The sequence below is a fragment of the Prionailurus bengalensis genome, chromosome E2 (assembly GCF_016509475.1).
Source record: "Prionailurus bengalensis isolate Pbe53 chromosome E2, Fcat_Pben_1.1_paternal_pri, whole genome shotgun sequence".
NCBI classification, from domain to species: domain Eukaryota; kingdom Metazoa; phylum Chordata; class Mammalia; order Carnivora; family Felidae; genus Prionailurus; species Prionailurus bengalensis.
The window spans coordinates 43,946,224-43,967,400 of NC_057352.1; the positions used below are offsets into that span (position 1 = coordinate 43,946,224).

Here is a 21,177-nt window from a genome sequence, read left to right on the forward strand (position 1 = left end):
GCGTCCCCTGGCACAGCTTCCACCCCAGGCCCAGGAGGAGGCGTCTTGGGTCTCAAGGGAAGACAGTCTCGCTGGGGAGGAACCGAGAGCGAAAAACAGTTCTTCAGACAGTGTCACTTCCTCTCCACTAACAAACCACTCATTTTGGGTATCGGGCCCTCCTTTCACGGATGTGCACCGGGATGCTGAGGTCTCCGAGCTCGTGAGTGGTGCGAGTTCACGACGGGCTTTCTGGTTCAGTCGGCTTACAGCAACGGGCAGACTTTGCCCATGGGGCTCTGCCGAGTCCTCTAACGCGCTGGCTGTCCTCCAGGGAGTAGTTGCTCGCTAGCCGGCGCGGACAAAGGCGCCGCTACCGGGAGCAGGCCCCGCCCCGAAGGGGTGGATCTGCATCGTTGAGGAGCAGAGACTCCGGACTCCTCGCGCAGCGCAGGTCTCCTCGGACTCCGCCCCAACCGAGCTGGAAGCTCAGCGGGCCTCACCCCAGGCTCCGCCATTAGGGTTGGGGTGGCGGGATGAGAGTGTGAGTGGCGTTCACGTAATACCCCTCCGGGGCCCTGACACATTCCCCAAACCCAGCCATTAGAGTAACATTTCAGCCGCCCTTCACCGAAGCCATAACCATATTCGATGTGAGCTCTGCCCAGTAAGGAATGGGATCTTCGATTGGCGGGTGGATTGGATTGCATTCAATCCAATAACAGAGGGCTATCCGCCTCACAAGCGGGTGTAGGGCCCTGGTTTAGAAGTTGAGGAAAGGATAGCGGCCGAACTACAACTCCCAAGAGATACTGGGGTTATCCAGCTCTCCTTAGGCACGTGACTTCCTTCTCCCGGAGAGGGAATCACGCGGTAGGCCGTTGATGGGGCGGAGCCATTGGGCTAGCAGGGGCGCTAGTGGCCTATGCGCAGCACGCTCTGATGGGCGCGCGGTAGGGGGCGGGGTTAGTCGTGCAGCCCTGCGCGGCAGCGCGCTGGCTGAGGCGGCTGTTGGGGGGCGGGGAATATCAGCTAAGGCGACCGTGGCGGCTTAGGCACCAGCGACGGGTTGTGACGGCGGCTCCTGGTGCGGCTCGGCGCGCGGCCAGCTCTCAAGTTCGGAACGGAACGCTCGGTGTCACGGTCCCTGCCCGGAAACTTTGCCGCGGAGCCGCGACCTCCTGGCCCGAGCGGCCGGGCATGAAGCGGCGCTGAGGAGCTGCCGCCGCCGCTGCCGCCGCCTCCGTCGCCGCCGCCGCCAGAGGAGGAGCCGCAGCACCCTGGGCCACGCCGATGACTACTGCAAACTGTGGCGCCCACGACGAGCTCGACTTCAAACTCGTCTTTGGCGAGGACGGGGCGCCGGCGCCGCCGTCCTCGGGCTCGCGGCCTGCAGGTGGGTGCCGGGCGGGGCGGGACCGAAAAGCGTCTCCTCTCTTCGTTCGCAAGAGCTCGCCGCTTCCCTGGTGGCTTGGTTGTCTGGGGCTTAGTAATACCGTGTGTGTGTGTGTGTGTGTGTGTGTGTGTGTGTGTGCGCGCGCGCGCGCGCGATGAGCGAAGAGCGGATTTGTGTGTGTGGGTGTGGGTGTGTGTGTTTGTGCTTGCGGTGAATGAAGAGCAGATTTAAATCGCTTGAAGAGTTGTGTGGGTCGCAGCGACGTGGAAGTGGCCGCGGGCTTGGCTGGATGCGAACTAGTGGGGAACTCGACTCCGGGACTCCTATGGCCAGTGGACGCCTGCGGTTTGGAGGCTGAGGGTCGGGGCCACTGCCCAAGTGGTGTCTGCTTGTCGTTGCTTTGCCAGCGTGGTGCGGAGAAAAAGCTGACCCTGTGAAGTGTAAGCGCACTTAACTTTTCATCTTTCCTAGGTTTTTAATATTTTTTGTTTTAAAGATGCACATTCTTGAGGTGTAAGAGTTCTCTGAAATTCGTGCACATGTCTGTTTAAATCTGCTTTCTTAGAGTAATGCCATCGTGTTAACACTTGGGCAAGTTTATGGCCCACATTTAATTCGAAGTGTAACTATAACGGGTCTTTTCTGAAAACTACATTTCTTGAGCAGAGTGTTTTGAAAGATTAAGAAAAGTGGGGTGCCCTGTTCATAATTCTAGAAAGTTCTGGGAGTCAGTTTTTATTTTAATTAAAAGCCCACCTCAGAAGATGTTTTAAAGGAGGTCGTGAATTGGGAAGGTTGAACACCGTAATGCTTGGAGGTCAGACCAATCAGGAAATAGAAACAGGATGGCTGGGGACTTAGAGCTCTCCTGTGACCTGGTTTGGAATACTGTGGTTCATTAAGTTCAGTTTCCCTATTTCATATGTAGACGAACTTCAAAAGAGATGGATAAGATTAATCCTTATTCTTTCTGGGTATTAGTTGAGTTACTTCATGATGTTCAGTAGACTGTTCAGTAGAGTTGCAATGAAAAACATGCCTAAACGTGAGGCTTAAGGATTCTCTGGACGGTATTGTCTTATTAGTCCTTTTAGTCTTCATATGTTGTCTTTTTAGCATAATTATTTCAGCAAAGTACATTTATTTCAATTCCACTGACATTACTTGAGCACCTTGTATGTTGAAGATACTGTTAGGTACTTTGTAGTGTTATGATGGGTGCAAAAAAGGACTGAAGGGCCCTCAAGGAGCTTGGGAAATGGGAGAGGGACATATAACCCAAGTAATTCTGCTTCCAGGCAGACTGAATGGTGGTGTGTGTTATAACATAGGCACAAATGGGAAAGTGACATGTGTGGAGAGTAGTGGCACTGAATTATGTGTTTAGGTTATTGAGATTTAACAAAGTAAAAACAACTTGTTTTAATGAGTATTTTTATTATAAGAAAATAAATAGTTGATGTCTGCAAATTTTTACTGAGGACAGATATGATTAGAGAATGCTGTAAAGCAAATTCATGATCAATAACATAGTATTCTCATGTAAGTAGGAATTGTATGTACATCCAAAGTATTGGACAGCATTTAAAGCTATGAAAACAGCTTTTTAAGAGATTACTTTTGCCATAAAACTCTCCAAACCATTTCGGTATTAAAATGGGTCTAGTAGGTGTTAAGGTTTGAAACTTGACTTGTAACTGAAATTCCCAAATTTAAACTTGAATAGTTTCATTTGACAAAAAGTCCACTTTAAAATATTATGGCAGCTGTTTTTAAGTGTTCTTTCTTCTTCAAATTAAGATGAAATATACATGACATAACCATTTTAAAGTGAGCAATTCAGTGACATTTAGTGCATTGACAGTGTTGTGCAACCACTTCTATCAGGTTCCAAAACATTTCCATCACTCCTGAAGGAAATCCCAAACCTATTTAAGTAGTTGCTCCTCATTCTCCTTTGTCCCTTCCCAGTCCCTGGCTTCCCAGGGCCTAATATGGGATTTGTTTGTATGGATTTACCAATTCTGGATATTTCATGCAAATGGAATCATACAAATGTGGGCTTTTGTGTCTGGCTTCTTTCACTTAGCGTAGTATTTCATGGGTCATGCATGTTGTAGAATACAGCAGTACTTCATTCCTTTTTATGGCTGAATATTTTATATATACCTCATTTTATCCATTCATCCATTGATGGGCATTTGAGCTGTTTCTATCCTTCAGTTATCTTGACTAGTGCTGCTTTGAACACGTAGCAGCTAAGTTAAAAATTCTGCTGGGCAGGATGTTTTGTATATTCAAAACTACTTGTTTGCAAAATTAGTTTTCATTTTATTTTATTTTTTAAAGTTTATTCTTAAAAACAATTTTTTTAATCTTTATTTTTGAGAGAGAGACAGCATGTGAGCAGGGGAGGAGCAGAGAGAGAGGGAGACACAGAATCTGAAGCAGGCTCCAGGCTCTGAGCTGTCAGTAGTTTGCGAGTTCGTGTCCTGAGTCAGACTCTGTGCTGACAGCTCAGAGCCTGACTCAGGGCTCGAACTTAAGAACTGTGAGATCATGACCTGAGCTGAAGTTGGACATTCAACCGATTGAGCCACCCAGGTGCCCCAAAATTTATTCTTAATTTACTTATTTATCTTTAGAAAGGGGGAGGGTAGCGGGAGAGAGAGAGAGAGAGAGAGAGAGAGAGAGAGAGAATCCCAAGAGGCTCCACACTATTAGCATGGAGCCTGACACAAAACTCGAATTCTTGAACCAGGAGATCATGACCTGAGCTGAAATCAAGAGTCATTTGCTTAACTGACTGAGCCATCCAGGAGCCCCACGTTTTCATTTTAATAAGCATAATTAGAGTGTGTAGTTTGAAGGAACTAAGTGGATTAACTGACATGCTTTTAGGATGATAATATGCAGTACTGTGGGCCATGAGAATAAAATTGCTTGGTAGAGTTCAGATCATTGTTGGGTTATATCAGTGTGTTTACTTGTTTTTGGATTCTTTTCCTTACTGGATTGAAAGTTCCATGAAGGCAGGGATAGTGTCTGTATCTTGTTCATAGTTATATGATCGGTGCCTAGTACAGTGCCTTTATCATAAGAGTGATAAAGTATTTGTTGAGTTAATAAATACTCCTTAAGTTTTGAGTCATTGCTCACTTTTTTTTTGAGGTAGAGGAAGTTATTGAGACTTGTTTCAATTCTTTGGCTTTTATCAGTCAGTTCCATAAGACAGTAGATCTTGGTAATTTTGGCAGCAGGTTTTCCATCTGTCTGAGGGTGTAAGAGTCCTTGTATCACCTCTAACTTTCCATACAGAAGACTTTTGAAAAATATTTGGTGGAGAGGATAATGGACGGGAACTGAGGACAAGCTAAGGGGCCGAATTAGTAAATGTCCTAAGAGCAAGCTTATTAAAAGTACACATTAGATGATTCGATACTTGATAATGTTGGATACATTTATGATTGACTTTAAAAAAAAATGCTTGTTTAGTTTTGAGAGAGAGAGCCAAGGGGTAGGGGCAGAGAGAGAGAGAAGAGAGAGAGAGCAGAGAGAGAGAGGAGAAATTAAGACCCTGGAGTCCTTAGCCTTTTTCTTTCTCTCTCTCTCTCTTTTTTAATATGAGGTCAGTGCTAGTTTTAATTTTTCCAGTTAAAAATGAATCAGGGCGCCTGGGTGGCTCAGATGGTAAGCATCCGACTTCGACTCAGGTCATGATCTCAACATTTCCAAGTTTGAGCCTTACATCAGGTTCTGTGCTGACAGGTGAACCTGGACCCTGCTTCGGATTCTTGTCTCCCTCTCTCTCTGCCCCTCCCCTGGTTGTGCTCTGTCTCTCTCTCTCTCAAAAATAAACATTAATATATATATATATATATATATATATATATATATATATGTATATATAAATGAATCAAACTATTTTAAGTTTTTTCTTAATAACCTAGCTTCAAAATGAAGACATACTTCAATAGTAAATAGAGAATTTTAAATTGATAAGTGTTTCATGTATTTCACTAGCATTATTTGCCATTATAAAGGGCAGCCTCTGGTGCTTTATTTATTTATTTATTTATTTATTTATTTATTTATTATTTGTATATCTCCAGTTTGATGTCATAATTTTTCACATTCAAAGTTTCACTCTCAGGGTTTGGTTCGTTGTTAAATATTGACTCTCTAGTCCTGAATGAGAGTCACTGGGAGGAGTGTGTGCTGTATACTGACTGCATAATATCTTTCCTAATGTTGCTTTTTTAAGAGGGGAGAAATATCGTTGATACAATGTGTATTTTTATAAGAAATTTACTTTAGGATAGGAAGTGTAATTTCATCAGATAGCACTTCAGTACACAACTTTTTCCCATATAAAGTTGAGGAACTTTTCCTAGATGATTGTCATAGTCTTTATTTTTTTTTTTAATGTTTATTTTTGAGAGAGACAGAGCATGAGTGGGGGAGGTGTAGAGAGAGAGGGAGACACAGAATCTGAAGCAGGCTCCAGGCTCTGAGCTGTCAACACAGAGCCCAGTGCGGGGCTTGAACTCTGAAACTGCAAGATCGTGACCTGAAGTCGGACACTTAATCTACTGAGCCACCCAGGTGCCCCTATTGATAATTTTTAAAGTGTTTGTTTTATCCATGTTAAATGAGATGATGTATTTAAAGCTCTTAGCACAGTTCTTGGTCCAGTAGTACTCATTAAGTGCTGGTAATTAACATTTCTTAACACACACACACACACACACACACACACACCCTGATGATAGGTTATTTTTTATTTCCTCTTCTTCCCTAGATCCTTTTTCCTATGCTAAACTAAAACACTGAGAGAGAATAGGGGCAGATAGGAGATCCAGTTATTTAAACCTTACTTAGGTAAGTTGAAATATTTGTCATAGACTTTTGTATTTTATCTTTTATTCTTTTTGTTAACCTCATTTCTCATATCTTACTAAATAAAAGTGCTGAAGGTCCCTAGCTTTTATATTTTTCTAGTGTCTTGAATCAAATTGTTAACTCAGTATGGTGTGAAAGTTGGTAGATTTGCTACCCATACTAAGTATAATTGGATATTTAAATCAGTATGAAAAAAGGGAAGTTACTTCTCTGGTTTCCTGTAGAAATTTAATGGTATGTTTGTACAGCACGTTAGGTAGTGTATAGAGGAGATGTTTACTGGTGAGCCTTACTTTCATACCATAGGTCAGCTTTTTCTTTAGTCTTGAATATAAGTGAGAATATGTATTTGGTGATTGCATCACTGATAAACATTTCAGCATTTCAGTTGGAAGAATAACTTAATATTCTGTTTGACACTTTCCCTGATAAGGGTAGATGTTCCTGGGGGCATTAGCAGAATTTTGTGATGGAGGTTAATGAATAAATGTAGTTGAGTGAATATGGGGAAAATTGAAGAAGAAAAATTTCAATGTCACATGTTGTGTTGAAACTTCAAAAGTGGAAGAGCATTGCTATACCTGCACTTTGTTAGGTTTTCCGTTTGCCAATACAAAAGGGATATTTTGGAATATATTCTAAACTATTCGTAGAGGTAATACTGTAGTAGTTATATTACCTAATATAACAATTGAGTATTACATACATGGTCAAGAAATTGTAGGAGTTTTGTAAGGCCTGTATCTTAGGCATTTACAGTCATTTAAGTTATTAATTTAGTGTAAGTTGTAGAATCAACTTACTATTATGACTTGCCTTTTCTGGGGCAACCAGTAAACTTTGCCAGTAATTGTATATATTTTTATTGAGGGCAAATCCCAAGTCCTGCTTTTGAGTTTTGCTCTTTATTTACTTTTTCAATGAGATGTGATCACAAGGACATTTTTGGTAAGAAAATACGAAATTTGTTTTTCTTCAGAGAAAATAACAAAATACTGATATATAAAAACGGATACCTATTAAGAGAAAATACGCAGTTGTGTTACTGATGATGAAGTTTAATGCATCCTTTACTTTCCTTATTAGTATTGAGTAGTTGGTGATGGTGATAATGATGGTAGATGATGATGGTGATGTTTTATTTTAAATAAGAGGTGGGGTTGAAGAAGCCATGATACCGTGAAGTCAGTCGCATTACTCTTAAGAGATAGGAAACCTGAGTAGGTTGAGTCACATTTGATAGTAAGCTGTAGTTTGCTCACAGCAGTAACATAAATAAGGGAGGTGTTGTCTAAAGCTGTTCTGGTGGGTCAGGGGAGTAGACACAACCAAGTTGGCAGTAAGCCTGGCTTCTAAAACAAAATCCAAGTCATCAAATTTGCTCAGGCATGCCGTTTGAGGTTCAAGTAACAGTGGAATTTAAGAGGAGTGAGTTTGTTCTTGGAGGCTTAGCAGAGTCACAAACAGGAGTAAGCTTTTTAAAGAGCCATACTTTTAACTTTAAACATAGTGTGAATCTGCATATATTTTAGCATTTCTGGTAATATTTATATAATTGTATTGCATGACTCTCACCTGCTTGGTAGACTTTAGAAGAGAAGAACAATTGGACCTGAAAGATTTAAGTAGTGTGGTTTAGGGGCACATGGGTGGCTCAGTCGGGTAAGCTTCTGACTCTTGGTTTTGGCTCAGGTTATGATCTCATGCTTTGTGAGTTCGAGCCCCATATCGTGCTCTGTGCTGACAGTGCAGAGGCTGCTTGTAATTCTCTCTCTCCCTCTCTTTCCCTGCCCCTCCCACACTTGCTCTCTTTCTCTCTCTCAAAATAAATAAACTTAAAAAAAAAACCTAAAAAAAGTAACAAATAAATAAGTAAATAGTGTTGGCTATGAACTTTCTTTGAATTGCTAGCTGAAATTTAATCATTGGGACAGTTCTGGTTATCATGTTGGTATTCCTGTGTGTAAGGGAACTACATGTCTGTGAAAGCTAGAAAATCCCAGGTACACCGGAGAAGTAACTTTGAAGCTCCATTTAACTACAAAATGCAAAGTTTCAGTATGTCTTACGTTACAAAAGCAGGTGAGAGTTTAAATTTTTAAAAATGTTTTATTTATTTATTAAAAAAATTTTTTTTAACGTCTTTTATTTATTTTTGAGACAGAGAGAGATAGAGCATGAACAGGGGAGGGACAGAGAGAGAGGGAGACACAGAATCGGAAGCAGGCTCCAGGCTCTGAGCCATCAGCCCAGAGCCCGACATGGGGCTCTAACTCACGGACTGCAAGATCGTGACCTGAACTGAAGTCGGACGCTTAACCAACTGAGCCACCCAGGCGCCCCTAAAATGTCTTAAATAACTGTTTTTAGTGTTTTAAAATAATTTTTATATTTCTGAATTTTGTGTTAAATTTTTATCAGCTTTGCTGTTTATTTTAATTAGAAATTAGGATTGTATGAGCTTTGAGATTAATATTAATAACTTCTGGTGATGTTAATTTATATCATTGAAAAATACTTCTTTTTAAATGTTTATTTTTTATAATGTTTATTTGTTTATTTTGAGAGGGGGAGGGGCAGAGAGAGGGAAAGAGAGAATCCCAAGCAGGCTCAAGGCTATCCGTGTAGAGTCCGACTCGGGGCTTGATATCACTAACCATGACATCATGATCTGAGCCAAATCAAGAGTTGGATGCTTAACTGACGAGCCACCCATGCGCCCCTGAAAAACATTTCTGAAAGCATTTTTTCCTATCAAGGTAATCATTGGCCAGAACACTTTAATGGACAGTTTGTGAGTTGTACTTAAATGTAAATATTTTTTGGTATTGCTTTGAAGTAAAAAAGGTTGTTAAATAAAAATGACAGGAAAAAAATGACATTCAAAAGTTGTGTTGAAGCTAGCTAGGGGTGCCTGGCTGGCTCAGTCAGAAGAGCATTTGACTCTTGACCTTGGGGTTGTGAGTCTGAGCCCCATGTTGGGTATAGAGATTACCTAAAAAATCTAATAAACTTAAAAAATTGTTGAAGCTAGATGATGGGTATATGGGAGTTTGTTGTAACAGTCTTTGTATTTTTGTGTATGTTTTTAAATTTGCATGATAGAAAGTTTAAAAAATGGCATTCAGAAACTCTTCAAGTTTTTAAAGTTCTAGGTTAGTATAGTAAAAAAAAAAATTTTTTTTTTCTTTTTTTTTAGTTTATTTATTTTGAGAGAGAGAGATACACGTGCACAAGCAGGTGAAGGGCAGAAAGAAGGAGAGAAAGAATCCCAAGCAGACTCTGTGCCATCAACACAGCCCGATGTGGGGCTTGAACTCACGTACGGTGAGATCATGACTTGAGCCTAGATCAAGATCAAGGGTTGGACACTTCACTGACTGTGCCCTCCAGGCACCCCAGGAAAAGTGTTTTAAAATAGCATTGTGAAGTTAGTGAGATTTGCTGTTGCGTGTAATTTTTTAAAAAACTGGTTTAACAAATAAATAGGATAAAAATTAGTTGTGGTATATCTGATTTACAAAACTTATTTCACTCTTTAATTAGTAGTAGGATGGTGAAGTGAGTTAGTATACATAAATAGGAGGTGAACGGATCTTATGATATGCTTTTAAATAGGTATTTTTTAATTTTTAAAATGTTTTCTAACTGTGGGCTCAGAATAATTCACTTATTGTTTGGTAATTTAAGGGCCTGAAATTGTTTTTTAAAATGTTAATGTTTGATCATATTGCTTGTATCTATCAGTCTAATATTTATTAAGTACTGTCACTTTCCTTGAACTTTTAGATTTATGATGAAATTAAACTACTGAACTTGGTCTTAATTTTAAGACTAGATTTTTAAGTTTACTATATAACTGATAGAGATTAACTCACAAAAATAATTGACATATAAAATCTTCTGATTTGTGAACATTTCAGAGCAAACAGGATCCGAAATTTATGTCTTACATCTTGCCATTTGTGAGATCATATTGGATACTAAAGGAATAGAAGTAATAAACTTGTCCTTTATAAAAGAAAACCCTTTGGGGAAAATAAAGTTTCATCTAAATGTTACTTTTTCATTTTTTATTGCAACATAAGAGTTTCAGAGAAGCTTGATATTTTTCTATTAAATTGTTTATAGTTTTCATCTCCTTTCAGTAGAGGCTGTTCAGTAAAAATGACGTTTGGATTCATGAAATTTTCTCTTCATATTTTATTCCTCCAAAATCTGTTTTGAAAGTCGCAGCTAAGGGCATCTTTGATTCTTGCTCCTTGCTTGCATCTACAACCTGCTTCCACCCTGGTCTTTTTCATTATGCTCTACCTGTTTTATATCCCTCACTCTGTATGTTAATAACAAGTTTGTCATCTTTAATTTTATTCATCTCTTTTAAGTCCCAGTGTGAAACCTTTCCCTGAACCCATTTATCTGAATTGCCTCTGCCATCCATGTGCCTTTCTCTTTTGAGTCACTCTAGAAATAGTATTTTGAGGTAGTGCTGAGCTAGGTCTAAGTTCTAGATTCCTGTTTGTTGCTGGTTGTGTGACATTGCTTAAAAAGCACAGGATAGTTTTAGGCTAATTCAGTCCTTTCGTTTTATAAGAGAGGAAACTGAGGTTTAAGTTTACTTGTCCAGTGTTATTTAAACAGTTTCTAAAAGGAAGATCTGAGGACCTGACTCCTACTCCTTCATTCTTGTCTAGTAAATTGCTTGATTTCTGCTTGAAAATTATAGAGTTGTTTTTGCACGGCTTATAATTTTGATCATTTTGGTAACTGTTCCTTTTTTGTTAGTGTTCTATTAGGTAAGTACTTAATTTAATTGAGTACCTGTTGTATGCAAGATATTTTTATGTACATTATTTCTAAGTCTTAGGATAATCTGAAGAGGTGTGTGTTACTTCCGTTTTATACCTGAGGAAACAGAAATGACAGATTTGAGCATTTAGAGAGAGGAAGATTTGGCATTTGAACCCTTTTTTTTCTCCTCTCCCCCCCCCCCCCCCCCCCCCCCCGGCTCTTTCTCCTATGCCTCTCACCTCTCAGAGCTGAAGTACAGAAATAGTCAGTTTTTCATTTGATGAAACCAAGACTCATGGTGAAACAGGGCTTACAAGTTACATATGTGTTCTTGTGACTAGATTTTCTGCTTTTGGCTCAGAATGGCTGCTTGAGAAATGATGCCTCTACTCCTGCCTGCTCTAGAAAAATGGTACAGCATTACAGCCAGATCAATAGAAGGTACCGCACAGCTAACTGTGCTAGGCCCAAATTTAGCCATTAGGCCTCTTTTCTTTGCTTCCTTGCGGACCTGGAGGTCAAGAGGTCATGTTGTTCTAGGTTTTCAAGTAATGAGGATTTGGCCTTTCTCTTTGGCAACTCCCTCCCGTGTTGTCCTGATTAGGGTCTGATTTGTGACCTTTGCAGGCTATTTTGTGCTTATGATTTAAAATGTAAAGCATTTTTCGATTAGTCATCAGAATTGCTCTAAACTGAAATGAGGGAAAAGTTCAGAATTTAAAAAATGTGAAATTACTAGTTAGGGCAGTTTTTTTTTGTTGTTGTTGCTTTAAAAATTAAAAAAAAATTTTTTTTAGCATTTATTTTTGAGGAAAGAGAGAGACAGACCGTGAGCGGGGGAGGGGCAGAGAGAGAGGGAGACAGACTGCGAAGCAAGCTCCTGGCTCGGAGCTGTCCGCACAGAGCCCTACATGGGGCTCAAACCCACTGACAGTGAGATCATGACCTGAACTGAAGTCAGACAGATGCTTAGCCGACTGAGCCACCCAGGTGCCCCAGGGCAGTTTTGTTTTGGTTGTTTGTTTAAGTTTGAATTTTGCTTTCATGTGTTCCAAAAGATATGTACATACTATTTTTTTTTTTTTTTTGGTTGAATTTAGAACCTAAATAAAAACTGATGTACCTTCTATAGCCACTAACACTGATGCACATTTTTTTCCTTGATATTTTGGTCAGTTTGCCATCTGTCACTTACTCTTATTTCTCAGGATCAGCACTGCCTTTTGGGCTCGTTTTTGTCTACTACCTGTTTGTTTTTACATGCACCCAATTGTCTCTGAGCTTTACCAGAACTCTACTTTTCAGAGCAAAGGCAAGAAAGCCTTTTTGTTACATTACCTAGTAAATGTTGACTGATCACTGTTTTGAAACTTTGTTGACTTTTATAATTTGATCACTATTTGAAAGAAATAGTAATACTTTAAATACTAGTTTACACATAAACAAAATATATTTGGTAGGGGAAATAGACATAAACCCGTGGAATCTTTCTAAGAGCGAGGAAGGACTGTTCCAGAAGCCTACAGCAAACTTAACCTCTCATTTCATTGACCAAAATTGGGTTACATTCCCTTTCCTAAATTAGTCACTGGTAAAGACTGAGAGAATTATTCTTAGCCAACCAGGCCCATCCCTTGGCCTGGTTGACTTCCCCTGAAGCGCAGGGTACATGAGAGAGGAGTGGATGCATGGAAGAACAGATATTAAGGAGGAAGGGGAAAATGGAGGGGGAAGGGAGGATCAACCAAAAGAATACTCTGTACTTTGTTAGCAGTTGAAGAGCTTTGTTGTTATTATTATTATTATTATTATTATTATTATTTTAACTGTTTATTTTTGAGAGAGAGAGAGAGAGAGAGAGAGAGAATGACCAAGCACAAGCAGGGGAAGGGCAGAGAGAGAGAGAGAGAGCAAGCGGGGGAACAGAATACAAAGCAGGTGCCAGGCTTTGATCTGTCAGCACAGAGCCTAATGCGGGGCTTGAACCCACTAACGGTGAGACCATGACCTGAGCCGAAGTCGGATGCTCAACTGACTAAGCCACCCAGGTGCCCCTAGCAGTTGAAGAACTTTAAAATGTAAATGCAACTTTTACTGTGCAGTTACTTTTTCTGGCACATGCTTTTTTCTTGCTTTGTCAAAGTTCTTGGGGTGGACATGGAAACTCCTATAAATGCAGAGAAAGAATGAGTTATGGCTAGTAGGTTTTGGTGGCTTGGTGTCTGATAAGTGGGATAGGTGGGACAGTAAATTCATGTTCCTTCTGTTGTTCAAGTGGAATTGGGTGGCTGTGCGGACATACAGAAGCATAAAGACAGTCACCTAGTTAAACCAGTCCTGATTTTTCAAAATTGCATAGGTTAAGTGTTTTATTTCACTCTTTGTCTTTAAGACTAGTCTGAAAGGAACCTAGCATTTGTTAAGTGGTAAAATAGAAGGATGTGCACTGGGAAGAGAAAGTAGAAACCAGACAGGAACATTATATAAGATTTTAGAGTAACTGAGAGGGAGGGGACCTTTAAACCATTAGCTGAGTAAATGTACAAAGTCATTCAATCTTTTAACAAAATTTATTATATCAATATTATGTTTGAATATGGTTCAGTTTATTGGAGCAGACATGTAAATAAACACAACAATATTTATATAATACAGGTACAGAGAAGATCCTCTAAAAGCATAAATGAGAAAGAGCTTAACTTTGAGAGGTCAATGAAGAGGTTACATTGAGCTGAATCCAGTAGAATGAGTTTTCTAGATAGATAAAGGAGGCAAGTATATTTCAGGTTCATTGATGACCAGATCCAGAGACCCAAGTTAGAGAGAGAGTCCTTTAATTTGGAAAGGTTGAAGATCAGGCTATAGCATCCAGATTTGGTCTGAGAAGGAGAGCCTTGTATGCCATAATGAAGAGTTTGGATATGAGAATGAAGATAGCAGGGAGCCACTGAAGGATTTGAAACTGTGTAGGAATGCCAAATCTGTGGCTTAGATCACTGGGCTACATTGGATTATGGATTAAGGCAGGAATCGAGGGAGTGGGGTGGGTGGGGGCAGCAAATGTATCTGAGAAATAGTTAAGGGCAAAGGAGTAGAGATGGCAAGGTGGAAATAAAACTGAAATAGATTTAGGGGAAATAAATCAATAGGACCTGGTATCCATTGAATAAGGAGAGGAAGGAAGCTAGATTATTTCTGCTTTTCTAGTTCAGGTCGGTTGTGGTAGGGAAAGAAGCAGATTTGGAGGTGGGGAGAGGGAAAGGTGATTGCATTTAATAAAATGTGCTAGGCATTATGAAAAGTCTCTGAGGCTTATATACCATTTTACCTGGGTGATAAATGGTGGAGAAGAGACTAGACAAAGTAAAAAGGGGGTTTGGGCTTCCGGGCATGGTGGTGTTAGTTGAGGGAAGGCGATTGGGAAATGTATAATAAATAAGAGTTGTTTAGTAAGATTTGTTAAGCAGATAAGAGTGCTTCTCTTCCTGGTACTGAAGAGGAGGAACACTTATAAATGGAAATTTATATCACCTTGGTGAAGGAAAATTTATGCCCTGCTTTTAGGCAGAAAGGGAGAGGGCAGAGTTGTTCCTGTGCTTGGTGTTTTTTAATTGCCTTCAGCTCAAATAATACTTATGCCAAAGTGACATATTTGGGGTGGTATATTCTGATCTCCTGTAATACTTATTTAAAGTGTACAGTCTGATAAGTTTTGACATGTGTATCTATGAAACTTTTCCCACATTCAAGATAGTGAATATATCCATTACCCCCAAAAGTTTCCTTGTGTCCCACTAGTGGTCATTCCCTCCCACTCACCTTTCCTCTTTACCCAGATAACCACTGAAGTCACTATAGAAAACATGTAAATGAAATCATGGAGTATGTACTTTTTTTCTTGGTCTGACTTCTTTTATTGGGCATTGTTATTTTGAGATTCTTTCATATTAAAGAGTATATCAGGTCATTTTTATTGGGAAGTAGTTCCATTGTATGTGCATATACCACAGTTGTTTATCCATTCACCTCTTGATGTACTTTTGGATTGTTTCCAGCTATTGGCTATTACAAATAAAGCTGCTGTGAACATTCATGTATAAGTATTTATGTGAACACATATTTCCTTTACTCTTGGATAAATACTTAGGAACAGAATGGTTGGATCATGTGATAGGTGTAAGTTTAACTTTATGAGAAACTGTCAAACTGTTTCCACTTCAAAAGTGGATGTATCATTTTACATTCCTGTTAGTGGAAATGTACATTTGTACATCCTCACCAGCATTTGGTATTGTCAGTCGTTTTAATTTTAGGCATTCTAATAGGTATGTAGTAGTATCTCCTTGTGGTTTATTTTATATTTCCCTAAGGACTACTGCTGTTGAGCATCTTTTTATGTGCTTTTTTTTCACCATCTGTATATCTTTTTTCATCAAGTGTCTATTCAGGTTTTTTGCCTATTTAAAAAAACCTTGGGGGGCACCTGGGTGGCTCAGTCAGTTAAGCATCCAGCTGTTGATTTCTGCTCAGGTCTTGCGTGGTTCATGGGTTCAGGCCCCACATCGGGCTCTGCACTGACAGTGCGGCACATGCTTGGGATTCTCTCTCTCTTTCTCTCTCTCTCTCAAAATAAATAAACTTAAAAAAAAACCTTGAATTTTGAAATAATTATAGATTCACAGAAAGTTGCAAAAAATATATGTAGGGAGAGGGAAGTTCTGAGAGTCCTTCACTTAGTTTTCCCCAATGATAACATTTTGCATAACTACAGTATAATACCAAGACCAGGAAAATGACGTTGATACAATCCACCAAACTTACTCAGGTGTCACTAGTTTTACATGCATTCATTCGTGTGTGTGTGTGTGTGTGTGTGTGTGTGTGTGTGTTTGTATGTGTAATTCTGTGTGATTTTATCATGTGTAGATTCATGTAACCACCACCATAATCAAGATACAGAACTGTTCCATTACCACAAAGTTCCATCTCACCCCTTTATAACCACACCTACTTCCCTCCTTCCTCCCCGCCCCAGTATCTGATTCCTGGCAACCACTAATCTATTCTCCATCTCCATAATTTTGTTTCAAGTAAATGTTATATAAATTGAGTCATACAGTATTTAACCTTTTGAGTTTGACTTTCATCATTCAGTATCATTCTCAGGCGATCCTTCCAAGTTGTTGTCTATATTGTTTGTTCCTTTTAATTACTGAGAAGTATTTTATGAAAGGGATGTATTACAATTTGTTTAGCCTTTTACCCATTGAAGGACACTTGGTTATTTCCTGTTATTGGCAATTATGAATAAAGTTGCTGTGAACATTACTTATATACAGGTTTTTGTTTGAAGTTTTCATTTCTGTTGTGTAAAAGCACAAAAGTACAGTTGCCTCCCAACCTCCAACATGTGAGTTTAGTTTTATAAGAAACTGCCAAAATTTTATATTCCCACCAGCAGTGCAAAGATTACCCAGTTTCTCATAATCTTAGGCAGCATTTGGTATTATCACAATTTTTTATTTTAGCTGCTGATGGGTGTGTAGTGTTTTTTCATTATGATTTTAATTTGTATTTCCCTAATGACTAATACTATTAAGCATTTTTTTAATCATCTGTATATCATTTTTGGTCAAGTGTCCATTCATGTCTTTGCCTCTTTAAAAATTAGGTTGTTTTTAGGGGCGCCTGGGTGGCGCAGTCGGTTAAGCGTCCGACTTCAGCCAGGTCATGATCTCATGGTCCGTGAGTTCGAGCCCCGCATCGGGCTCTGGGCTGATGGCTCAGAGCCTGGAGCCTGTTTCCGATTCTGTGTCTCCCTCTCTCTCTGCCCCTCGCCCGTTCATGCTCTGTCTCTCTCTGTCCCAAAAATAAATAAACGTTGAAAAAAAAAAATTTTTAAAAATTAGGTTGTTTTTGAAAATAAATAAAAATTAGATTGTTTTCTTATTGTTTAATTTTTAAGAGCTCTTTACTGTTTTTAGACATAAGTCCTTTATCAGATAGATGTTTGCAAAGAGTTTCTCCCAATGTATGTACTGTCTCTTCACTAACGGTTTTTTGTAGAAGTTTTTAGTTTTGATGAAGTTTATCAATTTGTTCTTTTATGGATTGTGCTTTTGATGTTATATCTGAGAACTCTTTGTAACCTAAGTTCACAAAGATTTTCTCCTAGGTTTTCTTTTGGAGATTTTATAGCTTGGGATTTTACATTTAGGTCTGTGATCTATTTTTAGTTAATTTTTTTCTTTTCTTTTTTTCTTAATGTTTATTTTTATTTTTGAGAGGGAGAGAGAGAGCGAGAGAGAGTGAGCGAGCATGCATGAGTGGAGGAGAGGCAGAGAGAGAGGGAGACACAGAATCTGAAGTAGGCTCCAGGCTCTGAGCTGTCAGCACAGAACCTGACACAGGCCTCGAACTCACAAACTGTGAGATCATGACCTGAGCTGAAGTTGGACACTTAACTGATTGAGCCGCCCAGGTACCCCTCAGTTAATTTTTTTCTGTGTAGTGTGAGGTATGAACCCAAGTTCATTTGTTATTGGATATCCAATTGTTATATGGATATCCAATTTTTCCAGCCCCATTTGTTGAAAAGGCTATTCTTTCTCCATAGCATTGCCTTTTTACCTTTGTCAAAAATAAGTTCACCGTATATGTGTGATTTTAGTTTTGAACTCTGTTCTTTGTTGTACTATGTCTGTTCTTTATTGATACTACACTATCATGATATAACTGTACCTTTATGATAATTAAAAAAGTTTTTTTTTAAATGTTTATTTTTGAGCGAGAGAGCGAGAGCATGTGCGCGCACAAGTTTGGGAGGGGCAGAGAAAGAGGGAGACAGAATCCAAAACAGACTCCAGGCTCCAAGTTGTCAGCACAGGGCCTGATGCAGGGCTCGAACTCACAAACCATGAGATCATGACCTTAGCTGAAGTCAGACGCTTAACCGACTGAGCCACCCAGGCACCCCTATAAAAAGTCTTGAAATCGGTATCACTTTTCCAACATCATTCTTTTTCAAACTGTTTTGGCTATTCTGTTTGTTTTTTTTTTTTAAGTTTGTTTTCTTAATGTTTTGTCTGTTTATTTATTTTGAGAAAGAGGGAGAGAAAGAGAGTTATGCAGGGGAGAGAGAGAATCCCTAGCAGGCTTTGTGCTGTCAGCAGTTAACTGACTGAGCTACACTGGCGACCCTGTTTCCACTACTCTAAATTCTTTTTGCCTTTCCATGTAAATTTTAGAATCAGCTTGTCAATTTCTGTTTTTTTAAAAAAACCTACTGAAATTATGGGGCACCTGAGTGGCTCAGGCAGTCAAGCAGCTGACAGCTCAGAGCCTGGAGCCTGCTTGGTTCTCTGTCTCGGTCTGTCTGTCTTTCTGTCTTTCTGTCCTTCCCCTGCTTGCATTCTCTGTCTCTCTGTCTCTCTGTCTCTCTCTCTCTCTGCCTCCTCCCCCCCCCCCCAAATAAATAAATAAACATAAAACTTACTGGAATTTTGATTAGGATTATGTTGAATCGGTTTTGTTTTTTTTTTTTTAAATAATCTTTATGCTCAAAGTGGAACTTGAACTCATGATCACAAGATCAAAGTCATATATTCTACCGAATGAGCCAGTCAGGCACCCCGGATTGTGTTTAATCTATAGACCAGTTTTGGGAGAACTGATACCTCACCAGCATTGAATCTTCCAACTCATAGATAAAATGTCTCCATTTATTTTATTATTTTGTTATATATCATTATTATTATTTTATATATTGCTATTAATTTCTCTCTGCAATATTTTATGGTTTTCAATGTGTAGGTCTTCCTATTGTAAGTGCTTCTATAAACATTGATGGACTAAGTTTGTGTGTGGACATGTTTTCGTTTCTCTTGGGTATATACCTGAGAGTGGAATTGCTGGATCATATATTAATTCTGTGTTTAACTTTTTTTTTAATGTTTATTTACTTTTGAGAGAGAGTGTGGGAGCAGGGAAGGGGGCAGAGAGCGAGGGAGACACAGAATCCAAAGTAGGTTCCAGGTACTGAGCTGTCAGCATAGAGCCCGATGCGGTGCTTGAACTCACGAACTGTGAGATCATGACCTGAGCCTGAGATCATGGCCTGAGTCTGATGCTTAACCGACTGAGTCTGATGCTTAACCAACCGACTGAACCCAACTGAACAGGTACCCCTCTTTGTTTAACCTTTTGAGGGAACTGCCAAACTGTTTTCCACACTAGCTGCACCATTTTACATTCCCATTAGCAGTGTACAAGAGTTCCAGTTTTTTCACATTCTCACCAATACTTGTTATTTTTTGTTTTTGGTTTCTCACTGTGGTTTTGATTGCCATGTCCCTTGCGACTTATGGTGTTGAGCATCTCTTTGTGTGTTTGTTTATCTGCTATTTGTGTATCTTCTTTGGAGAAATGTGTATTCAAGTCCTAAAAATAATCCTGTTTTAAAATTGAGTTGTCCGGGTGCCTGGGGTAGCTAAGTCAGTTAAGCGTCCTACTTGGGCTCAGGTCATGATCTCGCTGTCTGTGAGTTCGAGCCCCGTGTCGGGCTCTGAGCTGATAGCTTGGAGCCTGGAGCCTGCTTTGGATTCTGTGTCTCCTTCTCTCTCTGCCCCTCCCCCACTGATGCTCTGTTTCTGTTGAAAATAAATAAACATTAAAAAAAATTTTTTTAAATAAAATTGAGGGGCACCTGGGTATCTCAGTTGGTTAAGCGTCTGACTTCAACTCAGGTCACGATCTCGCGGTCCGTGAGTTCAAGCCCTGTGTCGGGCTCTGGACTGATGGCTCGGAGCCTGGAGCCTGCTTCCGATTCTGTGTCTCCCTCTCTCTCTGCCCCTCCCCCGTTCATGCTCTGTCTCTCTCTGTCTCAAAAATAAATAAACGTTAAAATAAAATAAAATAAAATAAAATAATAGAATAAAATAGAATAAAATAAAATAAAATAAAATAAAATAAAATAAAATAAAATAAAATAAAATAAAATAAAATTGAGTTGTCTTGGGGTGCCTGGGTGGCTCAGTTGGTTAAGCTCCCGACTTCAGCTCAGGTCATGATCTCATGGTTCATGGGTTCGAGCCCCACATTGGGCTCTGTGTTGACAGCTCAGAGCTGGGAGCCTGCTTTGGATGCTGTGTCTCCCTCTCTCTCTGCCCCTCTGCCTCCCTCTCAAAAATGAATAAATGTTAAAAAAAAATTTTTTTTTTAAATAAAATTGAGTTTTTGTTGTTGAGTTGGAAAAGTTATTTCTATATTATGGCTACTTTTTTGAGGTTATAGCATATGCTGTATACAGTACATTCTTTTTACATTGTGTGCATTCTATCCTGGAACTCCCCAAACTCCTGGTTGGTTTCTTAAAAGGTCTGCATTCATTAAAGTTCATTCTCTGTGATGTACAGTTCTCTGAGTTTTGACAAATGCATAGAGTTACATATTCTTTACCCCATTACCATATAACATTTTCTCATCTTAAAAATTCTCCCATGAGTCCTCTTTGTAGTCACTCCCTCTTCCTTTATGTCTAGTTTTTTTCACTTTGCAAAATGCATTTAAGATTCATCCATATCATCGTATGAATCAATAGCTAGTTATTTTTTTTTTCAACGTTTATTTATTTTTGGGACACAGAGAGACAGAGCATGAACGGGGGAGGGGCAGAGAGAGAGGGAGACACAGAATCGGAAACAGGCTCCAGGCTCTGAGCCATCAGCCCAGAGCCCGACGCGGGGCTCGAACTCACGGACCGTGAGATCGTGACCTGGCTGAAGTCGGACGCTTAATCGACTGTGCCACCCAGGCGCCCCAATAGCTAGTTATTTTTAATCACTATGAAGTATTCCATTATATATGTACCAGAGTTAGTTTATACATTCATCCTTTGGAAAACATCCTGGTTTCTCCTGATTTAGGCAAATATGAATAAATCTGTACAGAGCTACACACGGGTTTTTGTGTAAACATAAGTTTTTAGTTTACTTGATCTTCTCAAAGCATCATATTTTGGTTTCATTTATTTTTCTCTATTTTCTGTTTCATTTATTTTTTGCTTTCATGTCTTCATTGCTGCTTTTCAAGTAGAAGATTTTAGGAAGGAG

At 39.6% G+C, this 21,177-nt stretch overlaps 1 protein-coding gene across 3 annotated transcripts in view; it reads left to right on the top strand.

Moving 5' to 3' along the window:
* The first annotated feature begins 411 nt into the window (after positions 1–411).
* NFATC3 (nuclear factor of activated T cells 3) overlaps positions 412–21,177 on the top strand; it is a 139,667-nt gene continuing 118,901 nt past the window's right edge. For 2 of the 3 annotated variants that reach the window (XM_043600899.1, XM_043600898.1), the window contains exon 1: positions 953–1,375. In XM_043600899.1, coding sequence (XP_043456834.1) covers positions 1,273–1,375 — 103 coding nt within the window. In that variant the 5' untranslated portion in view covers positions 953–1,272. Of the gene's footprint in view, positions 1,376–21,177 lie in introns of all 3 variants that reach the window. The other variant, XM_043600897.1, reaches the window with a different exon arrangement.